The 22,971-nt window shown below is 61.6% G+C and overlaps 1 protein-coding gene across 20 annotated transcripts in view; it reads left to right on the top strand.

The window, feature by feature from the left end:
- The window catches only part of SPNS3 (SPNS lysolipid transporter 3, sphingosine-1-phosphate (putative)), a 35,301-nt gene extending 12,330 nt beyond the window's left edge, over positions 1–22,971 (top strand). For 9 of the 20 annotated variants that reach the window (XM_073881522.1, XM_073881520.1, XM_073881519.1 and 6 more), the window contains 6 exons: positions 1,903–2,092; positions 15,234–15,299; positions 18,011–18,122; positions 20,310–20,408; positions 20,492–20,663; positions 21,497–22,971. In XM_073881522.1, the coding sequence (XP_073737623.1) occupies positions 1,903–2,092; positions 15,234–15,299; positions 18,011–18,122; positions 20,310–20,408; positions 20,492–20,663; positions 21,497–21,920 (1,063 nt within the window). In that variant the 3' untranslated portion in view covers positions 21,921–22,971. Of the gene's footprint in view, positions 1–1,902; positions 2,093–6,592; positions 7,599–8,689; positions 11,306–15,233; positions 15,300–17,971; positions 18,128–20,309; positions 20,409–20,491; positions 20,664–21,496 lie in introns of those variants that run through there. The other 11 variants (XM_073881525.1, XM_025863979.2, XM_073881523.1 and 8 more) reach the window with 10 other exon arrangements.

The raw sequence follows: 22,971 nt of genomic DNA on the forward strand, positions 1-22,971 counted from the left end.
GACACACGGGGGGAGGCCCACGGCAGCCTGGACACACGGTGGGGAGGCCCACGGCAGCCTGGACACACGGGGGCGGGCCACGGCAGCCTGGACACACGGGGGGAGGGTGTCCCGTGGCAGCCTGGACACACGGCGGGGGGGGTCACAGGACTCACGTTCTCGTTTGGCGCTCGCTGGCTCTGCATCCGTGGGCAAGTCAGTTCCCCTTTCTCAGCTTCAGCCTCGTCTCCGACCTGGCTTCTCCACGGACCCTGTGTGGCCAACGACGTCCTAGGGCCCACGTGGCAAGTGGCACAGGCGTGGTGCTTAGAGCAACAGAACTGTTCTCCGAGGTCCCGAGGCCAGGCATCCAGAGTGCTTTCACCAGGCCAGAGCCAAGCTCTGCAAGGCCGCACCCCCTCCGAGGCCCCAAGGGACTGTCCTCCTGCCTCGTCCCCTCTGGGGGCTGCAGGTGTGCCCTGGCTTGTGGCCGTGTCCACGGTCTCTGCAGCCATGGTCCTGTTGCCTTGTCCTCTGTGTCTCAAGTCTCCTTCGGCTTCCCTCTCATGGAGACACTTGTGGTTGCCTGTAGGGCCCCTCGAATATGGACCCTTAACGTAATCCCAGTGACAAAGTCTGTTTGCCGTAGAAGGTAACCGTCACAGGTTCCAGAGATCAGGACACAGACATCTTGGGGGGCGTTATTCAGCCTGCCACAGAGTAGATAGAAGTCCCGGTGTCGGGGTTCTGCACCCACCTCTGCTATTAATACAGCCTCCGTGGTTGGGGTAAGCCCCAGGGTGAGGGGGTGCAGCAAGGGCGGGAAGCTCCAGGACCCAGGACTCCAGCTCGGGCTCTGGGAGTGCTGGGACGGGTCCATGAGCTCGTGTGCTCACGGTTGTCTGTGCTGCTAGCGCGGAGTCAAGAAAGTAAGCCAAACCCAGTGTCTGTCCTCCAGGACGTCACAGTCTGGTGAACGACCTTGATGGTGGAAACAGAAGGTGCTCTGGGAGCTGAAGGGAGTGAAGGAATCTGCAGAGGGGCAGGGGAAGGCCTCTCCAGAGAGGGGATACTTGTGGGGGGTCTTGAAGGATGAGTAGAAGTTTGGTAGGGGGGGGAAACTAGTCAAGTGTCCAGATGGAGAAGTGAAAGTCTGAAGGAGGGACAGAAACTCGTCTGGGGGCAGAAGAGGTTGGAGCTGGGGGATGGGGCTGAAATCAACCAGGGTCAGACCCTGAAGGGCCACGTTCATCATAGTGAGTTGGCACAAATCCGGTGGGTGTCTGAGAGCCGGTGGAGGGTTTTCGGTGGGGGTGGGGCAGATCTGTATTTTAGAAAGCACCCTCAGGGGACCCGTAGGGAGTCGGCTCTGGAGGAACAGCTTTCCCCAGGGGCGGGCGCAGGGGGCCGAGTGCAGCTGAAGGAGGGACTGGGAGTGCAGTTAGGAGGGGGCAGCTGGAGAGGGTGCCAAGACTGCATGGAACAGCGGGGTTCAGGAGGGCGTGGGCAAAGCTCCATGAGGGCCGGGGGATCCTAGGAGCTCAGGAAATAAATGTTCCTGTGCCTCCATTCCCATTCACCTGGGGGCGAGAAGGCGAGGAGGTTGGGGCCCGAGTGGGGGCAATTGGGGGGCAGTTTGGGCCGCTGAGAGGTTGGAGCAGCTCACTGGAGGTGAGGCATGCTGGGCCAGTCACCCCCATGGCCGGCGATGTCCCCAGGGTGAGACAGGAATGGGGATGGGGGCAGGCGAGGAAACGGGTCCCTGGCCAGGACCCTGAGGCCCCAGAAGCCTTGGCTCGGAGGGACGGGGAGGGGCTCACAGCCACAGTCCCCGTAGGTACTGGGTCCTGCCCTGGGGGCTGAGCCCCCCAGCAGGGCTGACGCCACCTGGCTGACTGACCCTGCTCTGTTCTTTGTCCTCAGCTTGATTTTTGGGATTCTGACTGTGGTGACTGGCATCATGGGGGTGGTCCTGGGAGCAGAGGCTTCAAGGAGGTACAAGAAAGTCAACCCGCGGGCTGAGTCCCTCATCTGTGCCTGTAGCCTGCTCATTGCGGCCCCCTGCCTCTACCTGGCTCTCATCCTGGCCCCGGTCACTCTTCTGGCCTCCTATGTAAGTGAGGGCCCCTGGGGCGGTGGGGGGGGCCTGGTGTGTCGTTCCCGTCCATGGGCCGATACTGTGCCTGGTCTCTACTTCTGTCTCTCCCTCCTCCCGGGGAGCATTGGGTACCCCCATTTTACAGATGTGCAAATCGAGGTTTACCAAGAGTAGCACAGCTGGGAAGGAACAGAACGCTGGGATTTGAGCCTGAGCCTCTCTGACTCTAGAGGGTGTCCTCCGAGCCGCTGGTCAACACTTTGGCTGGAGACAGTGGGACTCATTCATTCCTCGAGGATGCTGTGAGCTCGAGGGGACTTAAGGAACGACGACAGGAGTGAGGGCCAGATCGGCCATGGCCCCTGTAGGGGCCGGTCTGACACTATGCCATGCATCCTGTCGCCAGGGTGAGCCAGGTCAACCAGGGCCACAGCGTGGCCACTCCAGCCGCAGGCTCACACCTGCCAGCCTCTGCCAAGGACACCCTTCCCTCCTGGGCATCCTGAATCCTTCTCCTTCTGCAGGGCCCAGCGCAAAGGCTTCTTCTCCAAGAGCCTTTCCAGACCATTCTCTGCTCATGCTTGGGCTCAGGCACCGTGGTTATGGGGGGGCTGTGTGCACCCCCCCACACATGTGCCCAGCAGTGTCCCTGGCTCCCCACGCCCCGGCCCTGATGGTCTCACCCGATGGGAAAGGACCTGTGATTCTGCCCCCGCCAGACGGGTTCCCCTCCCCCTCCCATCCCGTTCCAAGGTCCTGGGGTCCCCCGTCACGGATACAGATGCCCCTGAGCAGGCTGGACTCAGAAGGCAAATCACTAACGGCTTTACTAGTGTCCTACCCACGACCAGACCCCACAGGTCTTCAGTTACACTCGTGAACTAAGAAGCCTGGTCCCGTTTCAACCCAAACTTTGGTTCTGCTTCCCAGTCCTCTCTGTCCAGGCCCAGATCATGGCACCGGGGCAAGAGGGAGCTGCTGTTGGTTTGGTCCCGCTCGGCCCACCTCCGCTCTGTTCCCCAGGGCGGCCCCCTCCCCTCCAGTCTGGGCGAGGACGGCCCGAGATGGGGCAGGATTCTCCGAGTCCAGGGTCGGTTTGCCGTGGCCCAGACTCTGGCGAGCTCTGCGCTCGGGGGTGCTTTGTGGGTTTGGGAGCTCTGGTATTTGCATCGTCTGATTCTTGGTGCAGGTGACCCTGTCGCCTCCATGGCACGGCTTCCCTCCGCTCGGCTCCGCGGGGGCCCTTCCGGCTGTTCCTGCCCGGACCCTGTCGCCGGTCCCCTCTCGTGACCCTCGGGCCCTCCCCCTCCGTGGCGTCTGTCAGACCCCTGCATGTGCTCGGGACGGGCCTCGGCTCGCTTGTCCTCGCGCTCCTGGGTGACGTGCTGGGGTGCCCCCACGGTGCCCTCTGGCGCGGGAAGGTCAGCATGTTGCTGGCGTCCTCAGTCTGGGGGTGGGCCTCCCAGAGCCCCTCCCCAGCGTCCGCATTCTTCAAATGAACCCTCCGCGGCCTGCGCTCTACACGCCGGGGTGGGGGCGCTTCTCTCCCGAGGCCTGAGGGCAGGGCCGGTGCGTCGCTCGCAGTGCGGGTGCTGCCTGCCCGTGTCCAGCCGCGCGTGGGCTCCTGCCAAAATCCCTGGAGAGCAGACAGGCCCTGCTGGCTTGCGTTCTGCGCGTGCCCCTGTGTAGCCCTCACGGCACGCGCGCGGGGAAGGGCTTCTCACCCCCACTTACAGATCAGAAGACTGAGGCCCAGAGACAGCACCACGGACAGTGGGACAGATGAGAGGGAGACTCAGCCCGCAGACGCCGTACTGACCCTGTCGCCCCCCAGGGGGCGGAGCAGAGCCCGGCATACACTAGGCGCTAATAAATGCCTGGGTGCCCACTGACATCCTGGCGGAGGGAGCGGAAGACGGAGTCGGGGCTGCATGGGCCCGACCTTGCAGGCAGATGGAGGCCCATCACGGGCCTGTCCCTGCATCGGCTGGGGCCGCGGACCCCTGCCAGCCCTGCTTCTGCCACGGTCTCGGTTGGCTCTGGGAGGCAGCTCCTTGGCTGTGTTTAGGGGACACAGCTGTCTCCCCCTTTGCAGCCGGGCGCATCTCCAGAGCTGGATGCCTCGTCTGGAAGTGACATTGCGCCTGGCTGACAAAGCCAGCCGGAGAAACTCTTCCTGAGGCCTGGCCAGGGGTGAAGGGCTGTGGGGCAGGACGGCGGGCAGGCCCCGGACGTGCCCCTCCTCTGGTGCTGGGAAGCCGCTCCTTCCCGTGGCTCGTGTTGGGGCCTGGTGGGTACCGGCGGCGCTGAGCCCCCAGGCCAGGCTCCAGCCTTCCGGGAGCAGCGCGGACCCTCCGGACCTCCTGAGCAGGAGCCCACTCCGTGCCTCCGTCTGTGCCTCTGACGCTGAACCGTTGTTCGGGCTCGAGAGCCAGGCCCCGGCTCCTTCCCCCCCGCCCAGCACCAGTCGCAGAACCCTCCCACGTGCAGGCCTACGCTCCTCTCCAGGTCCCCTCTGCCTGGCGTGGCGCGTGCCTTCTGTCTTTCTCCGGGACCTGGGCCAGGAGCTGCCCTCCCGGGCTGCTTGCCTTGCTGCTCACCTACCGCAGTCTCTTGTCCTCACGTGGCCAGTGACACCGCAGACCTTCCCGGGCTCCTTGGTGCCTCTGGAACCCAGTCTGGCCCCTCCTGTTGGCGCTCGAAGCCCTCGGGGAACTACCCGGGTGGCCCTCGTGGCCGCGTCCCCCGGGCAGGCCCGTCCTGGTTCCCTCCCCACCCCATCCCTCCTCGGAGCTTCCCTGACTGCCGGGCCCCACCCGCGCTCCCCTCCTGGCGCGCTCACACTGTCTTCCTCATGCTCTGACCGCTCTCCCAGCCCCGGGGTCCGGGGCGGCTCCCATCTTCCTCAGTGCTGGGCCCGAGACACAGTGCCAGGCATTCACATCACTCAGTCATTCGACAAACACGGAGGGCCTGCAGAGGGGCGTGCTGGTTTAACTGCGGCAGGCGCGGCAGTGGATAAGGACTAAAGCGCCTCCGTCTTTGGGGGTTACATCCTTGCCGCGGGAGGCAGCGGGCAGGCAAGACAAAGGAGTGCGCCTCACGATATTTCAGAGGACGCAGCGCTTGGGAGTGTGTGGGGGCGGATCTGCGCGGCCGCGGGCTCCCCAGGAGGCGGTGTTGGGCGAAGACGTGTAGGCGGTCCTGCGGGAGGTGCAGGAGGGCTGGTGTGGGTCGTGAGGGTCCTGAGTTAGACGCACACCTGCTGGGTCTGAGGAACTGCAGGGGCCCCCTGCTCAGTGAGGAGGGACGGACAGGAGGACAGGGAGTCGGGGTTGCACGGGGCCCGCGTGCGTTGGCTGGGACCGGCTTGGGCTGAGAGTGAGGGAGGTCTGTCGAGGTGCCCGCGTGGCTCGTCCTTTACTGATACGGTGCGTTGATCGCCCTGTGTGTTAGTTAGCCAGCCTTGCGTTCCTGGCGCGGACCCTGTCTTGGTCGTGCCACGCCATCGCCACCGGAGAGGCTGACGTGGGCTGTGGCGGCGACCCCATGGAACGCCCCGACAAGTCCTTCTTCCTCTTTCATTTTGGGAAGAGTTTGGGAATGATTTGTGTTAATTCATCTTTAGACATTTTGAGAATTCACCGGTGAAGCCATCTGGTCCTGGGCCTTTGTTTGTGGGAAGTTTTGTGGTTACTGACTCGGTGTTTACTTGTTATACATCAGTTAAGGCTTTTTATTTCTTTTCTGTCGCTTTCGATAGTTGGCGGCTTTCTAAGAGTTCGTACCTTTGTGTAAGTGTCTGATTTGCTGGCGTACAGTTGTTCGTAGTAACCCCTTCCAGTCTCTGCGAGGCTGGCAGGCGTGCGCCTCTCCCACCCTGGTTTCAGTGACCGGTGTCCTGTCTTTTCTTCCTGGTCGGTGTCAGTTTGCTACCAACTTTGGTTTTATTGATTTTCTCTATTGTTCCTCGGTTATCGGCCCACGTTTAGTAGGATCAGTCTGGTTTCCGTGGACACAGGTGTGGGCGGCGCTAGACCATTGCCCTGACAGGGATGGGGCGGCAACGGCCGCGAGGCGTGGGCCAGAGCTGCCCCACGGAGGCGGGAGGCGTGGGTGGATCCCGAGTATTCTTGGAGGGGTGTCCTGGTGACTCCGTGTGGGGTGTGAAAGAACGCAGAGGCGCGGGGACCTCTTCGCCGGGGAGACCGGGAGAGGGCCGTGGAGGTGCAGTGGGTTTGGATGACGCAGTGGTGGGAGATGCTGGTGGGGACTTAGACATGGAGTCTGCAGCTGGGGGTCACAACGTCACCCCTGCAACCCTAACGGGTGGGGGCTGGCTGCGGCCCAGCAGGAAGCACCGTCAGCAGATCTGGGGGACATCCAGGGCCGATGTCAGAAAGGGTGTACAGAGAGGGCTGAGGGATTGACTTGTGTTCAGAAGAGGAAGAGTCACTCACGGCTCTTCTGTCCATCCATCTGTCCGTCCGTCCATGTATCCCTTCACTTTCCCAGATTCCAGGAACCAAACCAGTTCTTCCTGCCCTGTCTCTGACTGTCCGGGGGAGACGGATCTGGCTTCTTGGGAAGGCGGGCCCGTGTGCGCGTGCGCGTGCACCATAGGGTGAATCTATTCAGGTCTGTAGATACGCGTGTGGACATGTGTATCCTGTGTATATGCATCTCTGTGTGCCTCCGTGGTCGTGCCGAATGTGGATTGCACGTGTCTGTGGGTTGATTCTGTGTGTGCTGTGTAGGAGCATGTCTGTGTGTGCTGTTTCACATAGGGGTCTGTGCGTGAGCGTGCACACGCGTGTGTGTCCAGGCACCAAGTGTTGTGTGCACATGCGTGTCTGACCCACTGCTCAGTGAGGAGGGATTTGGGGACGCGCTGTGCTGGATGTTTCCTGGCAGTGAGGTTCCCTGAGCTCATGAAGTCTGTTCCGGGGCCTTCCCAGGGGAGCCCATGCCCAGAGCCCACCTCCACAGAGAGTGTTCCATCTCGTCCCTCCTTCCAGGCCCCTTGGCAGGGGAAGTGGGCTGCTCAGCTGTTAATTAGGATCCAGACACACACAGCAGGTCTTGGCTCACACCCCTTTCCTTGGCCTCCTTCCCAGAGCTACTGCCCTTCAGAGGAGAAGAGGCTTATACTCGGAGCCCAAAGTAAGGGCTCCACCATTACCGGCCCAGTGGCTGGAGGACGCAGCTGAATGTCAGCCACCCCCCTCAGGTGGGCTTTGTGGTCCAGACGGAGGGGCAGGAGTCGGGATGGGAGTGCGTGGGCATCGAGGCTTCAGGAAGAGCTGGACGTTGTTCGTGCATCTGCACTGCTGTATGAGCCGGAGTAAGAGATTGGCCTTGCTGAGCCCCGGTTCTCTGTAACATGGGGTGCTAGTCCCGACCTCTTGGTTTCCCTGAGGAGCTCAATGAGCTTCCATGCCTGTTCTAGTCACTATGGGATGTGATGAAACCCAGCACTTTTAAAACAACAAGAACACTTGTTTTGCTCACAAGTTTGCCATTTGGGTGGGTTGGGGGAGGTTAACTTCTCTCCTTCCCACTTGAGGTTAACTGGGGGGGGGGTGGAGCGGGGAGGGGGGCTGGACCATCAAAGGCGGTGGATGCTGGAGCCGTCGGCAAGAACAGCGGCCCGTGACCTCCCCATGCAGCCGGGGCTTCCTCACAACATGGCGGCCGGCCCCCAAGGGCGAGGGTCCCGAGAAGGCCCGGTGACGCCACGTTGCTTTTATGACCAGCCCTTGAAAGTTACACGGCATCACTTTTGCTGCTTTCTGTGTTTCACTCGAGCCACGCTCTTGCTCAGAATCAAGGGGAGATTCAGTTTTTTGATGGGGCTTTTGAGGGAACAGGGGGATATTCAGTGGCTGTTTGGGGTAAATATAATCTGGGCTCCTCCGGGCACCCAGCCATGAAGCCCCACAGTGTGGGCCACCCTCAGGGGGCTTCTAGTCTCACCTGCTCTTCCGGCCTCACAAGTGAGAAACCTTGGAGTGGGGTCTTCCCCCTCAAACTGCTGCTGGGCCCCGAGGGCCTCAAGGTGCAGAGCCCGGCAGGGTGAGGTGGCTGGGAATGAGCAGAAATGTTCACTCACTTGTCAGATACTTCCTGAGCACCTCCTGTGTGCCAGGCACCGTTAGGTGGGAATATGTTCTGTGGAGACTAACAGAGCAGGGAAAGGGTACAAGAGGAGGGACTGGGGCCAGTCCAGGTGGTCAGCGAGGCCTTGCCGAGATGGTGACACTTAAGTAGCAGAATGAGGAACGGAACTGGGTGGATATTGGGGTACGGTGGGGAGGGAGCAGCCGATGCAGAGACCCGAGGGGGAGAGCATGGCCGGTGTGCTTAAGGAAACATGGTGGGAATGGCATGAGCTGGGGAAGAGCAGAGGACGTAAGGTCAGAGGCAACGGCCGTGGGGTGCAGAGCCCTGTCCACAGAAGGACCGTGGCCTTGAGTGTGAGAGAAGTGGGAAATCATGGCAGGCTCTCTAGCACAGACATGAACTGATCTGACTCGTGGTTTTGTAACAGTGACCTGTTGCTGCATAACAAATCACCCCCAAAACAATGATTTGCTATTTCTTACGATTCAGCAGGTTGGCGTGTTCCACCCGTGCTCATTCACGTGGCCGCCTGGACCTGGAAGAAGGCGTGGGCTGGACGTACACGTTGGCCTCCCTCCTGTCCGTCTGTGGGCTCCCGGGTTCTCCTCTGAGTGGAAGCATCCTCAGCTGTGTGGCCTGCCTTCCCACAGGGCTGTCTCAGGGCAGCGCTCCTGGGAAGCACGGATGGAGGCTGCCACGGCTCCTGAGGCCCAGGCCAGGAACGGCACCGCTGCCTCCGTATCTTGTCGGTCGGTGCAAGGTGCAGGCCGGCCGGGTTCACCGTGGCCGTGCAGGGTGTGGGCTCCAAGATGCATGATCACTGCATGGCCACTGTCTTCCCTGTGATTTGACAGGGCCTCTCTAGCGGCCGTGTTGTTGGTAGAGTGAGAGAGAACAAAGTCAGAAACAGGAACCCCGTGAGGAGGCTTTCCAGTAAGACAGGCTTGAGCTGCTTGCGGCGTGGGCACAGGTGGGGTGGAGGAAGTGTGGAGAAGGGGTCAGATTCTGGGTATGTTCGGGTTATGCGTTGGGTATCGGGGGAGAGCGGGGAGGGAGCCAGGGTGACCCTGGGTTTCGGCAAGCCATCCCAGGCAGCACTGCCAAATACCGATCCGGCACACTGAGGGAGGGACAGCGCTTTGTTTCGGAGGGGGTGGGATTAAGAATTCGATTCTCGAGGTGTATAATTCGAGATGCCTCTTCAGGCATTAGCTGGAAACGTCAAGGTTTGAGTCTGGAGCTCGGGAGAGCGGTCTTGGCGGTCAGGGGAAGCCGCGAGGCTGAGCGCGGTCGCCAGGAGTGTGCGTGCACATAGGGGAGGACGGCGGCTGGGCAGAACGCTCCATGCCAGGGTGTGGGTCCGGAGGGGGGCGGACAGTTCCGCTCGCCACACTATTACGTACATATCTCCCTTTGCGGGAAACGTAGAACGCAAACGCCAAAGCGGAAAGCACAAGGAGGAAAATAACAGTTATGCACATTCTTATCCCCGGAATTGACTGCTCTCAGCATCTGGGCCTGTTTGTTTCTGCTTTTGCTTTTTAATTAGGTGACCATCATTCCATATGTGTCTCTGTAGACGTACACCAATTTGTGTTTCCATAAATATTTTTGTTAAACTGAGGTCATATAGTAGTGTAATTTTAAAACCAGAGTTATTGAGATGTAATTCGCGGCCCATACCATTCGCCCCTTCAAAGTGTGCAGTTCATTGGCTCTTAGTATATTCAGAGCTGTGCAATCATCACATCAAGTTTGGAACATTTTTATCACCCCTAAAGGAAGTTTCATATCTGTTAATCAGTCCCTCCCCGTTTCCCCGAGCCACCCCTACCCCAGCCCTGGGTAACCACTAATCCACTTTCTGTCCTTATAGATTTGTTCATTCTGGATATTTCCCATAAATAGAATCATACATTTAGTTAATTTATATGAATTTACCTGAAGAAATTGAAGCAAAGTAAAAGGGATTGTTTAAGTTCAAACCGATTTTAAGATTTTGGACTTAGTGGCAAATCCTGACCTTGAAAGACAGCACCTGCCTCCTTGTCTGTCTCACATCTTCTCTCGACAGGCTCCCGGCTCATGTTACGTGATTATTTTCACTTTTGCTGGATTACAACCCCCACAGTCCAAGCCTGACCCTCACAGATGTTTGGGGGAGTCCCAGGTTGAATGGGTTCAGTGCCCACCATCCTCCATTCCTGGTCTTCATTTGGGTTCAGCTCCTACCTGGGTGGATTCTGGGGTGAAGTAGTTTGTATCTAGAGAGACTGCTCCTTTGGTCTGTTCGTCTGTGAGGCTGTCTTCTCTTGGACTCTTCCCTTGAACGACATCTAACTGGGTCTGATACTCTTGGATCACAGTTTCCTTCCCTGTTGCTCTGCATTTCTTCTCTTGTCTTTTAGCATCAAATATTGCTGTGGAGGATAAAGTTAGCCTAATGGGTTTTTTTTTTTTTTAAGATTTTATTTATTTGACAGAGAGAGCGAGCATGAGCATGAGTGGAGGAAGGGGCAGAGGGAGAGAGTATCCAAGTCGACTCCCACTGAGCACGGAGCCCCACGCGGGGCTCGATCCCATGACCCTGAGATCATGACGGGAGCTGAAATCGAGAGTCAGACGCTTAACCAACTGAGCCACCCAGGCGCCCCTAGTTAGCCTAATGTTTAAAAAAATCCTTAATGTTGACTCATTTTTCCCAGCTGGATACCTGAGGATTTCGTTATTTATTCTTGAAATTCAATGGCTCAGCCAGCGTATTAGTTATCTCTTATTGTGTAACAAATCACCCCCCAACTTAGCAGTTTAAGACGAAACACACATGCTCTCTCACAGCCTCTGGGGATCAGGTGCCAGACTGGACCCGGCTGGGCCCTCCACTTCACGGTCTCTCCTAGGCTGGGGTGGGTGCTGGCCCAAGGTCTGCAGTGTCATCTGAAGGCCCGACGGGGCGGGATCCATGTCCATGCTCCCAGGTGGTTGTTGGCAGCTCTCAGACCCTTATGCATCGTTGGTTGAGGGCCCCGGTTCCTGGCTGCAGGTGCTTCCTGTGTGGGCCTCTGTCGCCCGGCGGCTCATGCCTTCCAACGTGCGGGCTGGGAAGGGGCTGGGTCTGTTGGTAAGGGAGTCCTAGTCTTCTCTGCCCCTCTCGTTCCTCGCCGTCCTCCGTGCCGAGCCTGGGCGTGAGCGGCTCTGCTGCGATGCTGAACTTGCTTCAACACCGCAGAGAGGCTCTCCCACCCTTCCCTGGGGCCATTCCTCCCGCACTGGGGCTGCGCGCTGGGGCTCCAGTCAGGCAGAGCCCTGGGCCCTACCGTCCTCTGGGGGCTAAGTAAAGGCTCTGGCGCACACAGGGTCCTCCTACTTACCTTCCCGGTGAGCCCCTCTGGCCTCGAGTGAAATCCGTAACGGGTCATGGCTCATCTTCTCCACTTTTCCCCATTTCTCCCCAGCAGCCTCCCCACTGGTCCCCAGTTAGGGGTGGGAACAAAGGACCTCTACTCAGTTCACTTTCTTCCAACTGTGGGGGCTCTGGGAAGACTGAGAAGTTCTGTACTCCAGAATTATATAATGTTTGTCTCATTAGGTTTTGTTCTTTTCTTTGGTGAAAAACATGTTTTTTCTGACTTACTGTTTTTTGCTTTTGGGGGAAGGGGAAGCCTGCGATGCAGTCCAGCCTTCTGTCTTTACAGAGGAGTTGCCCAGATGATGTGTAATGCCCCTTCCAGCCCAAACGAGATCCTAACTCTGAGTCTCCGCCCGCCCCAGGAGAGCCAGCTCTCACCAAGGCCTTTCCCTCAGGGAGGGGACGCTGCCCTCCTCAGCCCTGAGGACTCGTGAGCAAGGACCAGGGATGGGAGTATCTGCCCCGCCGGCTGCCCCCAGGGGACTCGGAGGAGGTGGGCAGGGTCAGCAAGGATTCTCTGGCCCCTGGGGTGGCCCAGACAGCTGGGCTGGGCAGGTGCCCCAGCTCTGGGGGGCTCTCCTACAACTTGGTCCTTGGGGGACTTCTCTTTCTCTTGCATCTTGAACTGGAGTAGCCAGCCTGGCCAGGGGCTGCCTGGGAGGGACCAAGAGGGACCACCTGCCCTTGCTCTGAGGGCCGTAGCTCCCTGCCAGGATCTAGCAGGTGTCTCTTCTTGGACAGGCAGCAACACCCACCCAGAGAGGCTGCAGTCTGCTGAGTTTTCCAGGAGGACGGCAGAACTCAGCCTCCTTGCTGCCTCGCTCCCCACCTGCCTTCCTACCAGGTTGCTGGGGCTACTGCCAGACTCCGGGAACTGAGCGGTGCCCTCGCGCCCTGAAGCCAGTCCCTGCAATTACCGGTTGGCAGGCCCAGGGGCAAAGTGTGCCAGCCGGTCTGGTAGCTTGCTGGCAGCCAGCGTGTGCCTGGGGCCTGTCCTGACCGGCTTAGCCACACGGGGCATGGAGTCGGTCTGAGGGAGGCCTAGGATCCAATCCTCGCAGTTCTGAGCTCAGTTACTGCCGGCTGGAAGACTGGCCCCTCCCCGCCACAGGGGTCCGCCTTCCCCGCACCCCCCAAGCCCACCTGTGTGCGCACCTGGAGAGGTGTGTGCAAGGTGTGCACACGTCCACGAGGCCGCCAGAATACACGCATACCCACGCATTCACCCCGGCAGGCCCGTACCATCGCCACGGTGGTGTTGCTTTGGAAGTCATCCCTGTTGGCTCACACGTGCGTACTTGTGGTGTGAGCTGTGTGTGTCCGCGTACGTGTGCAGATGTGTGAGGAGTCTGTGCACACTTGTGTGGCTGCAGTGTATGTGAGCACATGTGCCTGAGTCATGGGAGGCACGTAGAGTGGGAGCGCATGTGTCTCTGGCCGGGGTGACTAATGCCAGGGACATTCATCCTCACTGCCCCAGCTCGAGGGGGAAATCCTCCTGGGTCTGAAAGGAAAAGGCCAGGGGCTGAGGGGCTCCACGTTTCTCAGGCTCCAGGCAGCGTTCCCAGGCCCTCTAACCCGGGGACGGAGTCAGGGTGCGGGGAAGCATGCAGGGCGCTAAGGGGACAAGGGCAGAGTCAGACCTCCCACTTGGAAGTCCCCTCGGGGGCCGGTGTTGGGAGGCATGGCGGGGCCTGGGAACCTGGTGAGGAGGAGAGGGGAGGCCTGGACCAGGCCAGCAGCCGCGGCCGGAGTTGCTGAGCCGTGGAGCTGAGCGACATTAGGGTGCAGAATGGACCACAAGCATGTAGGAGCCCCCACCCCCATGTCCAGCCCCAGTGGCCAGGTGTAGCAGGTTTTCCCAGACAGCTTGCTGGGGGCAGCCTGTCCTGGGGTCTGTCCTGGCTGCCACGGCTGTCCGGGCCGACAGGAGGAGAGACAGGGCTTGGGGACCGGCTGGTGGGAGGCGCCTGTGGCCTTCTGGGCACAGGAGGGCGTCCAGGAGGAGCCCGGGGCTGTGAACAGCGGGCTACATCCCTCAAGGGGACTCAGCCCCAAACCGGGGCCCCTTCGGTTGGGTGTTCTCTGGATTCCGAGTTGGCCACAGGAGCCCCCGAGCTCCGAGACCCAGTTTGCATGCGGCCCGCGGGGGCCATAGCAGCACAGGCCGAGGGTGGCCCACCCCTTTGTGGGAGAGCCCTCCTGGCGCCTCGGGAGCCTCTGTAATTACAGGGCCAAGAGGCAGCCACTCCCAGCCTGGCCTTCACCCCGCGAAGCCGCGCGTGGAGGATTGGTGACCGGATGGTTTCCAGGTGTGTCTCAGGAAACCTGGCATCCCCAGCAGCTTGTGGCTGTGGCCTCCGTCTGTGGGCTCTATTCTGGGGTTGGGATCCACCCCGCTCCAGCTGGAGGAAGGAAAAGGTGTATTTCAGTATGTCCTGTGGGTGTGGGGGAGCCGGGGAGAGACCAGCTCCTCGGCCCAGGGTGCGGGGTGTGAGGAGCAACGGAGGGCTGTCCAGGGGTGGGGAGGGCGGGGAGGGCGGCCCGGCTTTCTTGTGGCCCCAGGAGGCCGGGGTGGCAGACCCTGTCGGGCTGGAATGCGGGTCTGCAGCCACCTGAGACCTGCCCCAGCAACACCCCAATTCCCACCCCATGGGTGCCCAGCCCGGGCCGCAGAGTTCCCCAGTCTGGGCGGAGGGCTGGGGGCTGGTCGCACGGAGGGAGCTCACGTCCCTGGCCCCCAGCACAGGGGGCCCATATCCCAGCTCCTTCCCTGCCTCCTGGGGGCTCTTCGGGGGGGGGGCCCCGCCGGTCCTGCCCCTCCCTCCGGGCTCTGCTTAGCGCCACCTCCGCCTGAGGTCTCCCCATCCTGACTCCCCTCTGCTGGCCTCATCTTGCATAAGGCCAGGAGCAGGGGGTAGGGTGTGCGGGCCTGGGAGGTGGGTGTCATGACCCTCGTTAGTGGGGGTGGCTGAGAGGGTGGACGGGCTGGTGCCTGGGAGAAGCAGGCTCCTTCCCTTCCTCTGCCCTGGGTGTTCGCAGGCCTTTGGGAACCAGAGCCCAGGCTGACCCGGGCACAGCCCCGTGACTCCAGGAATGACTAATTCCACTCCAGCAATAAGCTCTTGGAAGCTCTGAGAAATGACTTTCCCCCCCTTCTTGCTGCTTCATTAAGCTCTTCCTGAGTGAGTGGAATGAGGATTGTCCTAATGCCCTGGCATGAGGCAGGGGGCTCAGGGACTGGCCGAGACAGGTCCATGGTGGCCCTTAGTCCCCGACAGACACGGGGCAGGGCAGGGCCGGGCACGCAAGGTTATGCCAGCCCTGCAGGTGCCAGGATGGGGGCCAGGCGCCCTGGACAGGCCTGGAAGTCCTGACTGCCCTCCTGCTGGGCCCCAGGAGGGACCTCAAGGCCTGGGCCTGGGGGCCTGGGGGCCCGGCCCTCTCCCCTGGGTCACGGCCACCAGCCTGCCCAGACCGGAATGTCCACCCACCCTCCAGGCTGCTGGAACTGAAGAAACAGTTCAGGCCTCGCCTACCCCGGCAAATCCCGTCGGCCCCTTTCTCCCTGCAGGCAGGAAGAGAATGCAGGGAGGGGTCGGTGACTGGAGGCCTTGTCCACAGGTGTTCCTGGCCCTCGGGGAGCTGCTTCTGTCCTGCAACTGGGCGGTGGTTGCTGACATCCTGCTGGTAGGTGTTGGGGGTGCTGGTCCTGGGGCCTCTTGAGTGGAGGGAGCTGGAGTCTGTCTGGCTCAGGGCTGGGAGGGGCTTCTGAGACCATGGGGTAGGGGTCCAAGGTCATCCTGATACACTCAAACTTATCCTCGGACCATCACCTCCATTTTGCTGATGAGCAGATGGAGACTCAGAGAGGGCAGGTGCCCGGACCAAGGTCACACAGCATGCAAAGCCACTGAGCCAGAACAGGAGCCCAGGCCCCGTCTGAAGCCCCCCCTCTTCCTTGACTACACTTCTTAGCAAGCAGGCTCTTTGGCCTAGGCTCTGGGTGTGTGGACAGGGATGTGGGACTTCAGGGCTATAGCCACTGAGCCAGGTGGGTCCAGGCTGCCCGGCAAGGGGCCGGCTTGGGCTATGAGGCCTGGTGCCGGCGCAACCATGTGACTGTGGTATGTCTAGAGTCTGCTGTGGCCCATCTGAGCCTCATGCTCTCTGTCCAGCCTCCCTGTCCAGCCTCCCTGCCTCCCTCCAGAAGATGTCAGGGGAGGGCTTTGGATGCTAGTGAGCTGTGCCCTTGTGCGTAACATAGGACCCGGAACCCGGGGACCCCCAGGGGCCGCCTCCTGCCTCCTGGAAGGCTGGCATAGCCCAGCCCCGTGCGCAGGGGAGCCAGGGACCCTGGCTGACAGCGTCCTGAGGTGACCGGTGCCAGGGTTTGGCCCACACCTGGACTTCAGCCCTGCTTCTGCCACTTCCTAGCTGCGTGTGACCTGGGCAAGTCACTGTGTGGCTCTGGGCCTCAGGTTGCCCATGGGAACAACGGGGTGAAATACACGTGGGTTACCGTGGGCGTGAAATGACAAGGGTGCTGGCCGGGGCTTCCCCCAGGGCTCTTGCCCTTCTCGCCTCCTGGCTGCCAAAGGACGCCTGAGCCCTCAAAGCTGAGTTTGAAAGGGCCATTGGGCCTGCTTGAATACTGCCATTGATGGGATGCTCACTCCCTGCCTAGACTTCTGCCCCGCACCCCATGGCCCAGGCTCAGCGGGTGTAGACAGTGCTGCCCTTTGACGCCCTGGGGGCGTATCAGCTACAGGGCTCCTCCCTCTAGCCCGAGGACCTGGGCTCCTGCCCAGACTCAGCCACAGACCCGATGAATGGCCCTGGGCCTCAGTTCCTTGTCTATAAAAAGGAGCGATCATAACCGGCCTGGCAGGGTGAGCCAGGTGGCCTGTAGGAGAGCCCTCAGTAGACGGGAATGTGCCGGCAAACGTCTCCCCTGGGTTTGCCCACTGTTAGGCACGGGGAGCTTAACCACCCCGACCCAGCATCTCCGACGTCCAGCTGGAGCTGAAACCCGCCCCCGCATCTTCCTCCAGCCCCCATGACGCTGCCCCCTTTCCACACGGCAGCCCCACAGATATGCGAGGACGGTGGCCGTGTTCCCCCAGTGTCTGTGTTTGCAAGAATGATTAACCTGGCAGGACCTCTGTAGAGCTGTGCGTGTGCCGGGGGCCGGGGAGGGGCAGGCACGGGGGGACAGGGCAGGCAGCCGCGGTCTGACCCATGCGGCCGGCTGGGGAGCTGTGCCTGGCCCCCAGGTGCTCCCTGGGGCCCTCCCCTGGCTTGGAGGCAGCGAGTCTCTCCATCCCAGGAAGGCTTTCTGCACCCCCTTCCCCCCTCCGGAAGCCCCTCAGCGGAAGATTGCCTTTAGACCCTTTGGTGGTGGGAGCTGGACCAATCCTTGCGGTCCTTGGAGCTGTTGTCCCACAGAGAAAGTGGGGAGGCTCCAGGAGGGAGCGGTCTTGGGCCAAACGCAGGTGGGCGGGCAGGCTGTGGGGGACGGGGTGTGTGCCGCAGAGGGGCAGGCGTGGGAGGTGACAGAGGCCCAGAGGGCAAGCAGCTGTGTGGACGGAGGGCGGGTGGTAGTGGGAGCCTCGGAGGATCGCTGAGAGCTGGTGTTGGTTTCCAGCGGTGAGGCACCCCAGGGGCAGGAGGGCAGGACCGCAGAGAGGGGTCTAGGGGGGTGGGATCCAGCCAGGCAGCGTGTGGGGGCACAGGAGTGCAGGAGGCCCCAGCTCCTGAGGCCCAGGAGGGCCCAGGAGCCAGGAGGCCCTGCAGCGGCCATATTCCCAAGGGGTCGGTGGCGGCTCCATGCCCCGCATCAGTCTGCAAGGGACACCGTTCTCTCTGGCCCTCTGATCCACAAGGAGAACCCAGACTCTCTGGGGAAGAGACTGCAAAAGCTGTCTGGTCCAGGGGCTCTCGCACCTCAGTGAGCGTAGGAACCAGGTTTGGGGAGCTTGTTGCAAATTCTGCTTCCTCAGGGTCTGGCTCAGTGGGTCTCTGCGGGCGTCCAAGGGTGTGCCTTTCTCGTGACCTTCCCACGTGGTCCTGATATGGACGCTCCTCAGAGCGCCCCCGGAGAACACTGGTCTAGCGCAGCCAGCTCCCCAGTCTGTGAACCCCCTGCAGACTCTGTCCTTGATCCCATCCCCCTCTGATGGGAGGCTCACTCCCTGAACCCCAAGGAGCCCCTGCCTCCCGAAGACTCAGTGAGGAAAAGGGTCTGGCTCCCTCACAGCCAAGGCCCTCTAGACCCACCTCCAGCACCCCCTCCCCGCCCTCCGGAGGCAGACCCCTTGGAGGGTCCAGCTCCCAGGGAGGCTGGGATTGTGTCCCCCCAGGCCGAGCTCCCTGCACCCCCTGACTGATGCTGTCTCCAGCTGTCTCGCAAGCCCCCCGTGTGTCTGGGCCCCATGAGGGCAGCCTGGAGCCAGCCTACCCACCGCCAGCATCAGGGACTAGAGCAGAAGCGGAACTCACCTGCTCTCCCAGGTCAGGTCTGTCCGCTGGGTGCCTCCCGCGCAGAGCTCCCCCGGCCCCTGGAGGGCATCACCCTCCTGTTCCCCCCCGGGCCCTAGTAGTCTCAGTGCTCCCTGCTCTGCTCGCCCGTCTGTCCCACCCTCCCCAGTGCAGCGGGGTGTGAGGGCTGAGTGGGCAGTGCAGGAGGCAGGCTGCCAGGGAGTCCGTACCTGGTGGTCGCCGCTCTGACGTTCTGCGGGCCCTTGGTTGGCACGGGTTATGCCCCATGCTAAAAAGGGAACGGGTCTTCTGAGAAAGGAGAGTCGGAAACAGAGGTGCTTTGTCTCAGAATAGAGTGGGCCTGCGGTTTTAGGAACCCAAAGCCTCTAACTTCTAAAATTACCAGCTTTGCCACCCCCCCACCCCGCCCCAGGCTACATGGAAGCAATACCACGGAACAGGTTGGGGACCCGCAGCTCCAGCCCCTGGCAGCAGAGCCTGGTCTGGGCCCGGCACTTCCTGGGGGCGTGGAAGGGACCTGACTCTGAGGGTCCAAGCCGCCGGCATGGACGTCTCCTGGGCCCACCCTCCAGAACCAGCAGTGCGTAATCACGTAATTATGGGTCAAGAAGGAGGCACGCGGGGCCGGTGCAAAGCCGAGCTCAGCTCCTTCTCTGGCCTGTTGGCAGGTCCCAGTGAGGGGGGCAGGCCCAGCTTCTCTCGCCGCCTGGACAGAGTGGCTCAGTGTCTGACCTGGGGCCCCCTGTCGTCCCCCACAGAGGGACCCCCGCGGCACGGTCTCACCGGCCTGTCTTGGGACCCCCAGGTGCTGGGCTCCTGCCCCCACACCTCTGCTCTCTTCCCCCTTGGAACGCCCGTCCCTCTCTCTGCCAGTCGTCCGCGTGCAGGGCGGGGCGAGCTTGTCCTGTCTTCCAGGCGTTCTCTAGCCGACACACAGCCTCTCGGACAGGCTCCTCCTTGCTTCTAACAGACCCTGGAGGAGCAGGTACGGGGGCGAATACCAGTCCTGCTTTCTCCCATGGGGTGACCCTGGAGAGGTGACCCTCCCTCCCTGGGGAGAGTTCCGTCATCTGTGACCCGGGGATAATAACCATGCCTCCCTCTCGGGGTGCTTGAGTGGGTAAAGAGAATGTATATATGAGATCTACAAAATGCATATGGGAAGCGTCTAATACATGCCGGTTGTTAATCTCTGCTGGGCTCAGGTTATGGACACCTAGGTCTTGGGGATGAGCCCCCCCTTTGGGACTGTGAGGCTGCTGCTTGAACCCCTCCCTTGCGGCAAGCCAGGCTTCCGGCTGGTTCTACTGGACTCGTCTGCTGGGCAGACTTCGGGCTAGTCCTCTCTGAGCCTGGTGCCCCGTTGTGCCCCAGGGAGCTCGAGAGAAGTCCGACTGGGGCCTTGCTGCCCAGACGGTGTCGGGGTGGGGGGGGACAACGGAGAAACCTTCCAGTGTGGGGGGTCATGTGCAGGTGGGGGGCACATGGGCTGTAGGGCAGGCACCCGAACTCTGGGAGGGTCAGTCCTGAAGGACAAATAGGGATGCTCTGGCTGGACCGGAGGGGGGCAGGCCGGCCGGGCAGAAGGGTCTGGAAGTTTTCTGCCTCCCGGGGTCACAGGGCATTATTTCGGTCTGCTGTCCGCATGAGGAATGATAATGAACATATCCCCCAGTAGGTCCTGTAATTATCCCTGTTGGGGGATGCGGACGGTGAAGTAACACAGCTAGTGAGTGGGGGGTCTGGGATCGGAACCCAGACACTCTGACTCCAGAATTCATGCCCTCTTCCAGGGGTCATGGGGGTCTCTCCAGGAAGGCTGCCTTTGGTCTCTGCCCAGTGAGGCTTGAACTTCCCGAGAGAAGGGCCGAGCCCTCCGTGCCCTGCGTCCGGGCGTCCACACCCATGCCGGCCTGCACTCCCGCCTCGGTCCCTGCAGTCACAGCCCTGCCTGGTCCCTGCCCGGTCCCAGAGCAAGCCCTCGAGAGAGGGGCCCTCATCCGGGGCCGTGGCACCCCCACCCCTCGGAGGGGCCTGACGTTCCAGTGGTGGGATGTCGCTGACCCCCTTCCATCCCACTGACTTGGCCAGCCTGCCCCAGCTCCGGGCTGTCCCAGCGGGGAGCAGGAGGTGGCAATGAGGGGTGCCCGCGCTCTGCCCTTGCTTGGGGATCTCCCCTGATACTCCTGTGTTTTGCAGTCCGTGGTGGTGCCCCGGTGCCGGGGGACAGCAGAGGCGCTTCAGATCACGGTGGGCCACATCCTGGGGGATGCCAGCAGCCCTTACCTCACTGGCCTTGTAAGGGTGGCTCCCAATGGGGGCGGGGGGCAGCCACTGCTGGCCGGCCGGGCGGGCCTGGCAGACACAGCCTCTCTCTGCAGATCTCCAGCACCCTGAGGGCCGGGCGCCCCGACTCCTACCTGCAGTCCTTCCTCAGCCTTCAGCAGAGCTTCCTGTGCTGCACCTTCGTCATCGCCCTGGCCGGTGGTTGCTTCCTGCTAACCGCGCTGCGGCTGGAGAGGGACCAGGCCCGGGCCCGGCAGCTGGACACAGGTACCCCCAGCCCTCCCACTTCGGCCAGGCTCTGGGCTGAGCCTCACAGGAGAGGGGAGCACGGGCCACCCCCGCAGCTGGCTGATTTGTTAATTTGTTCATTCATTCAAAAGTGGTCATTACCCGCCCCCCCAACTATATGCCAGGTGCAGGGGGGTGAACACCCGGGATGCTCTAGGTGATAGAGGTAGACAAGAAACAGGAAGAGCAAAAGACAGAGTACGTTCAAGGTGATCATTGCTACAGAGAGGCATAAAGTAGGCCGGGGGGACGGGAATACGTGGGGGCAGCCTGCAGCTGTTGAAAGGCTTGTCCTAGAGGGGTCCTCACTGCACAGGGGACATTGGAGCAGAGGTTTGGAGGAGGTGAGGCAGTGAGCCATGCGGCTATCTGGGGGAGGGGGCTCTCAGCACACAGCCAGTGCAAAGGCCCTGAGGTGAGAACGTGGCTGGAGGGGGAGTGAGGGGGGCGCTGGTAGGGATGAGGCCGGAGCAGGCACTTGGGGGCCTTGTAGGGACTGTGGTCTCAACTTTGAGACTGTGTTGTTTCCTGCAGATGGGCCCCAACGTGTTTTATTTGTAGTGCGAACGCTGTATAGTATGGCTGCTGTGTGGGGAACAGACTAGGGGTGTCAGCGTGGAGGCAGGGGGCCACCGGAGGCTCTGCATCACCAGGGGAAGTGGTGGGGCTGGGACCTTGGGGTGGCCTTGAAGGTAAGGAGAAGGGGTCGCATCTGGAGCTCATTCTGACAGCAGATGTGAGGGGTTTCCCGGCCTGGTCCCAAGGCATCTTCTGCCTCCTTTGGGGCCGGCTGAGCATCTTTCCTCCCGCAGGGACCCCCGGCAGCAAGGACAGGGAGAGCCGAGCCCTGCTCTCCGGCACGGGTGCCGCCGCCAAGGACCCCTGAGGCCCCCGCGCCCCAGCGAGGAGGTCCCTCTTGCCTGCAGCACCCCTCCTGCCAGCCCTGGAGGCCTCAGCGCTTCTGTCCCTGTTTGGCCATGGCTCCGGGACCCCGGCCGAGCCGCACCTGCCACTGCTTCACTCCCAGCTGGAGAGCTGGCAGTGCCTGTGGCCGGGCTGGGGATTGAGCTGTCCGCACTCTCTGCTGGGAGTGGGGGCCGGAGAGGAAGAAGAGAGCAGCTGGGGGCAGGGCGCAGGGCTACTCCACACCCTGGGCCCCTCACTCTGCAGGGCAGGAGGGCACAGGACACCCCTTTGCCAGGGTCACCCTCTGAACAAGAGGGGGGCGTCCGATAGTCTTGAGGGAGGTTTCACTCTGCTGCGCATGTGGCTTCAAGCTCCTGGAGGAGGAAGGGCGTCGGATCGCCCATAGACTCAGCTGCCCTGGGACCATGCGGGGGAGGGGGCTCACAGTCCAGCCCCCGCCCACTTCTCATGCTCCGACCCCGGCACAGCACCTGGGGTGGGCTGGCTCTGTGGGCCTTGCGCTTGCCGCTGGGTTCAGCGCAGCTGGGCGCAGCAGGAGACCAACAGCTTCCAGGCGGGCAGCAGTGGGGAGGCGTGTTCTTTCTGCCCCGTGAGCACCAGCTTCTCTCCCCTGCCCTGGTGCCTGGCCAGCAGGGGCCTGCCTCCCAGCAGCAAACTCACGCTCACCTCCTGACCCTGCCTCCCTGCCCCTACTGCTGGACAGACAAGCTCCGGGAGCTGGGCCCCCCAGCTCAGCTCCCCCATCCTCGGCCCTTCCTCAGGAGTGGCCACCGCTAGGCTGACCGGCCCCTCCACCCACAATCTGACCCTTGGAGTGCATAAAACAGGCTGCCCCTGAGCTTATAAGGAAAAGCCTGCACCGGTTATGGTGTTTGCAGGGGATCCCACATCTCCAAGCAGTTTTCTCCTGGCCTCCAGTCATTTCTGACCCTGTGTACCCGGAGATAAGGTCAGAGTCCCTGCCCAGGGTAAAGGTTCAGTCCTACAAGACCGCGCACCCCAGCCCTGCCCACTGGATGGGCCAAGCGCAGGTCCACGTTGTCGGCTGTGCTTCCGACTGACTAGCTGTGAATCAGAGGCTCCCGTGGCCCCTCCTCAGGTTCTGTTAATCTGCTAGAGCGGCTCACAGAGCTCAGGAAACTCATTTACTCATTAGATCACCGGTTTATAATAAAGGGCACAACTCAGGGACAGCGGGGTGAGAGAGGCCAGAGCGAGGTGTGGGGCAGGGGCAGGGCCGCCCTGCCCCCTCCAGGAGCCCCACCCACCAGCACCCCCGTGCGCTCACCCTATTTTTGGCTTTCGTGGACGCTTCATTACTTAGACACCATTGATTAAACCATTGGCTTTTGGTGATTGA

The sequence above is a fragment of the Callorhinus ursinus genome, unplaced genomic scaffold (genome assembly GCF_003265705.2).
Source record: "Callorhinus ursinus isolate GAN/ISIS: 27379988/994484 unplaced genomic scaffold, GSC_fseal_2.0 scaffold43, whole genome shotgun sequence".
In the NCBI taxonomy this organism is placed as follows: domain Eukaryota; kingdom Metazoa; phylum Chordata; class Mammalia; order Carnivora; family Otariidae; genus Callorhinus; species Callorhinus ursinus.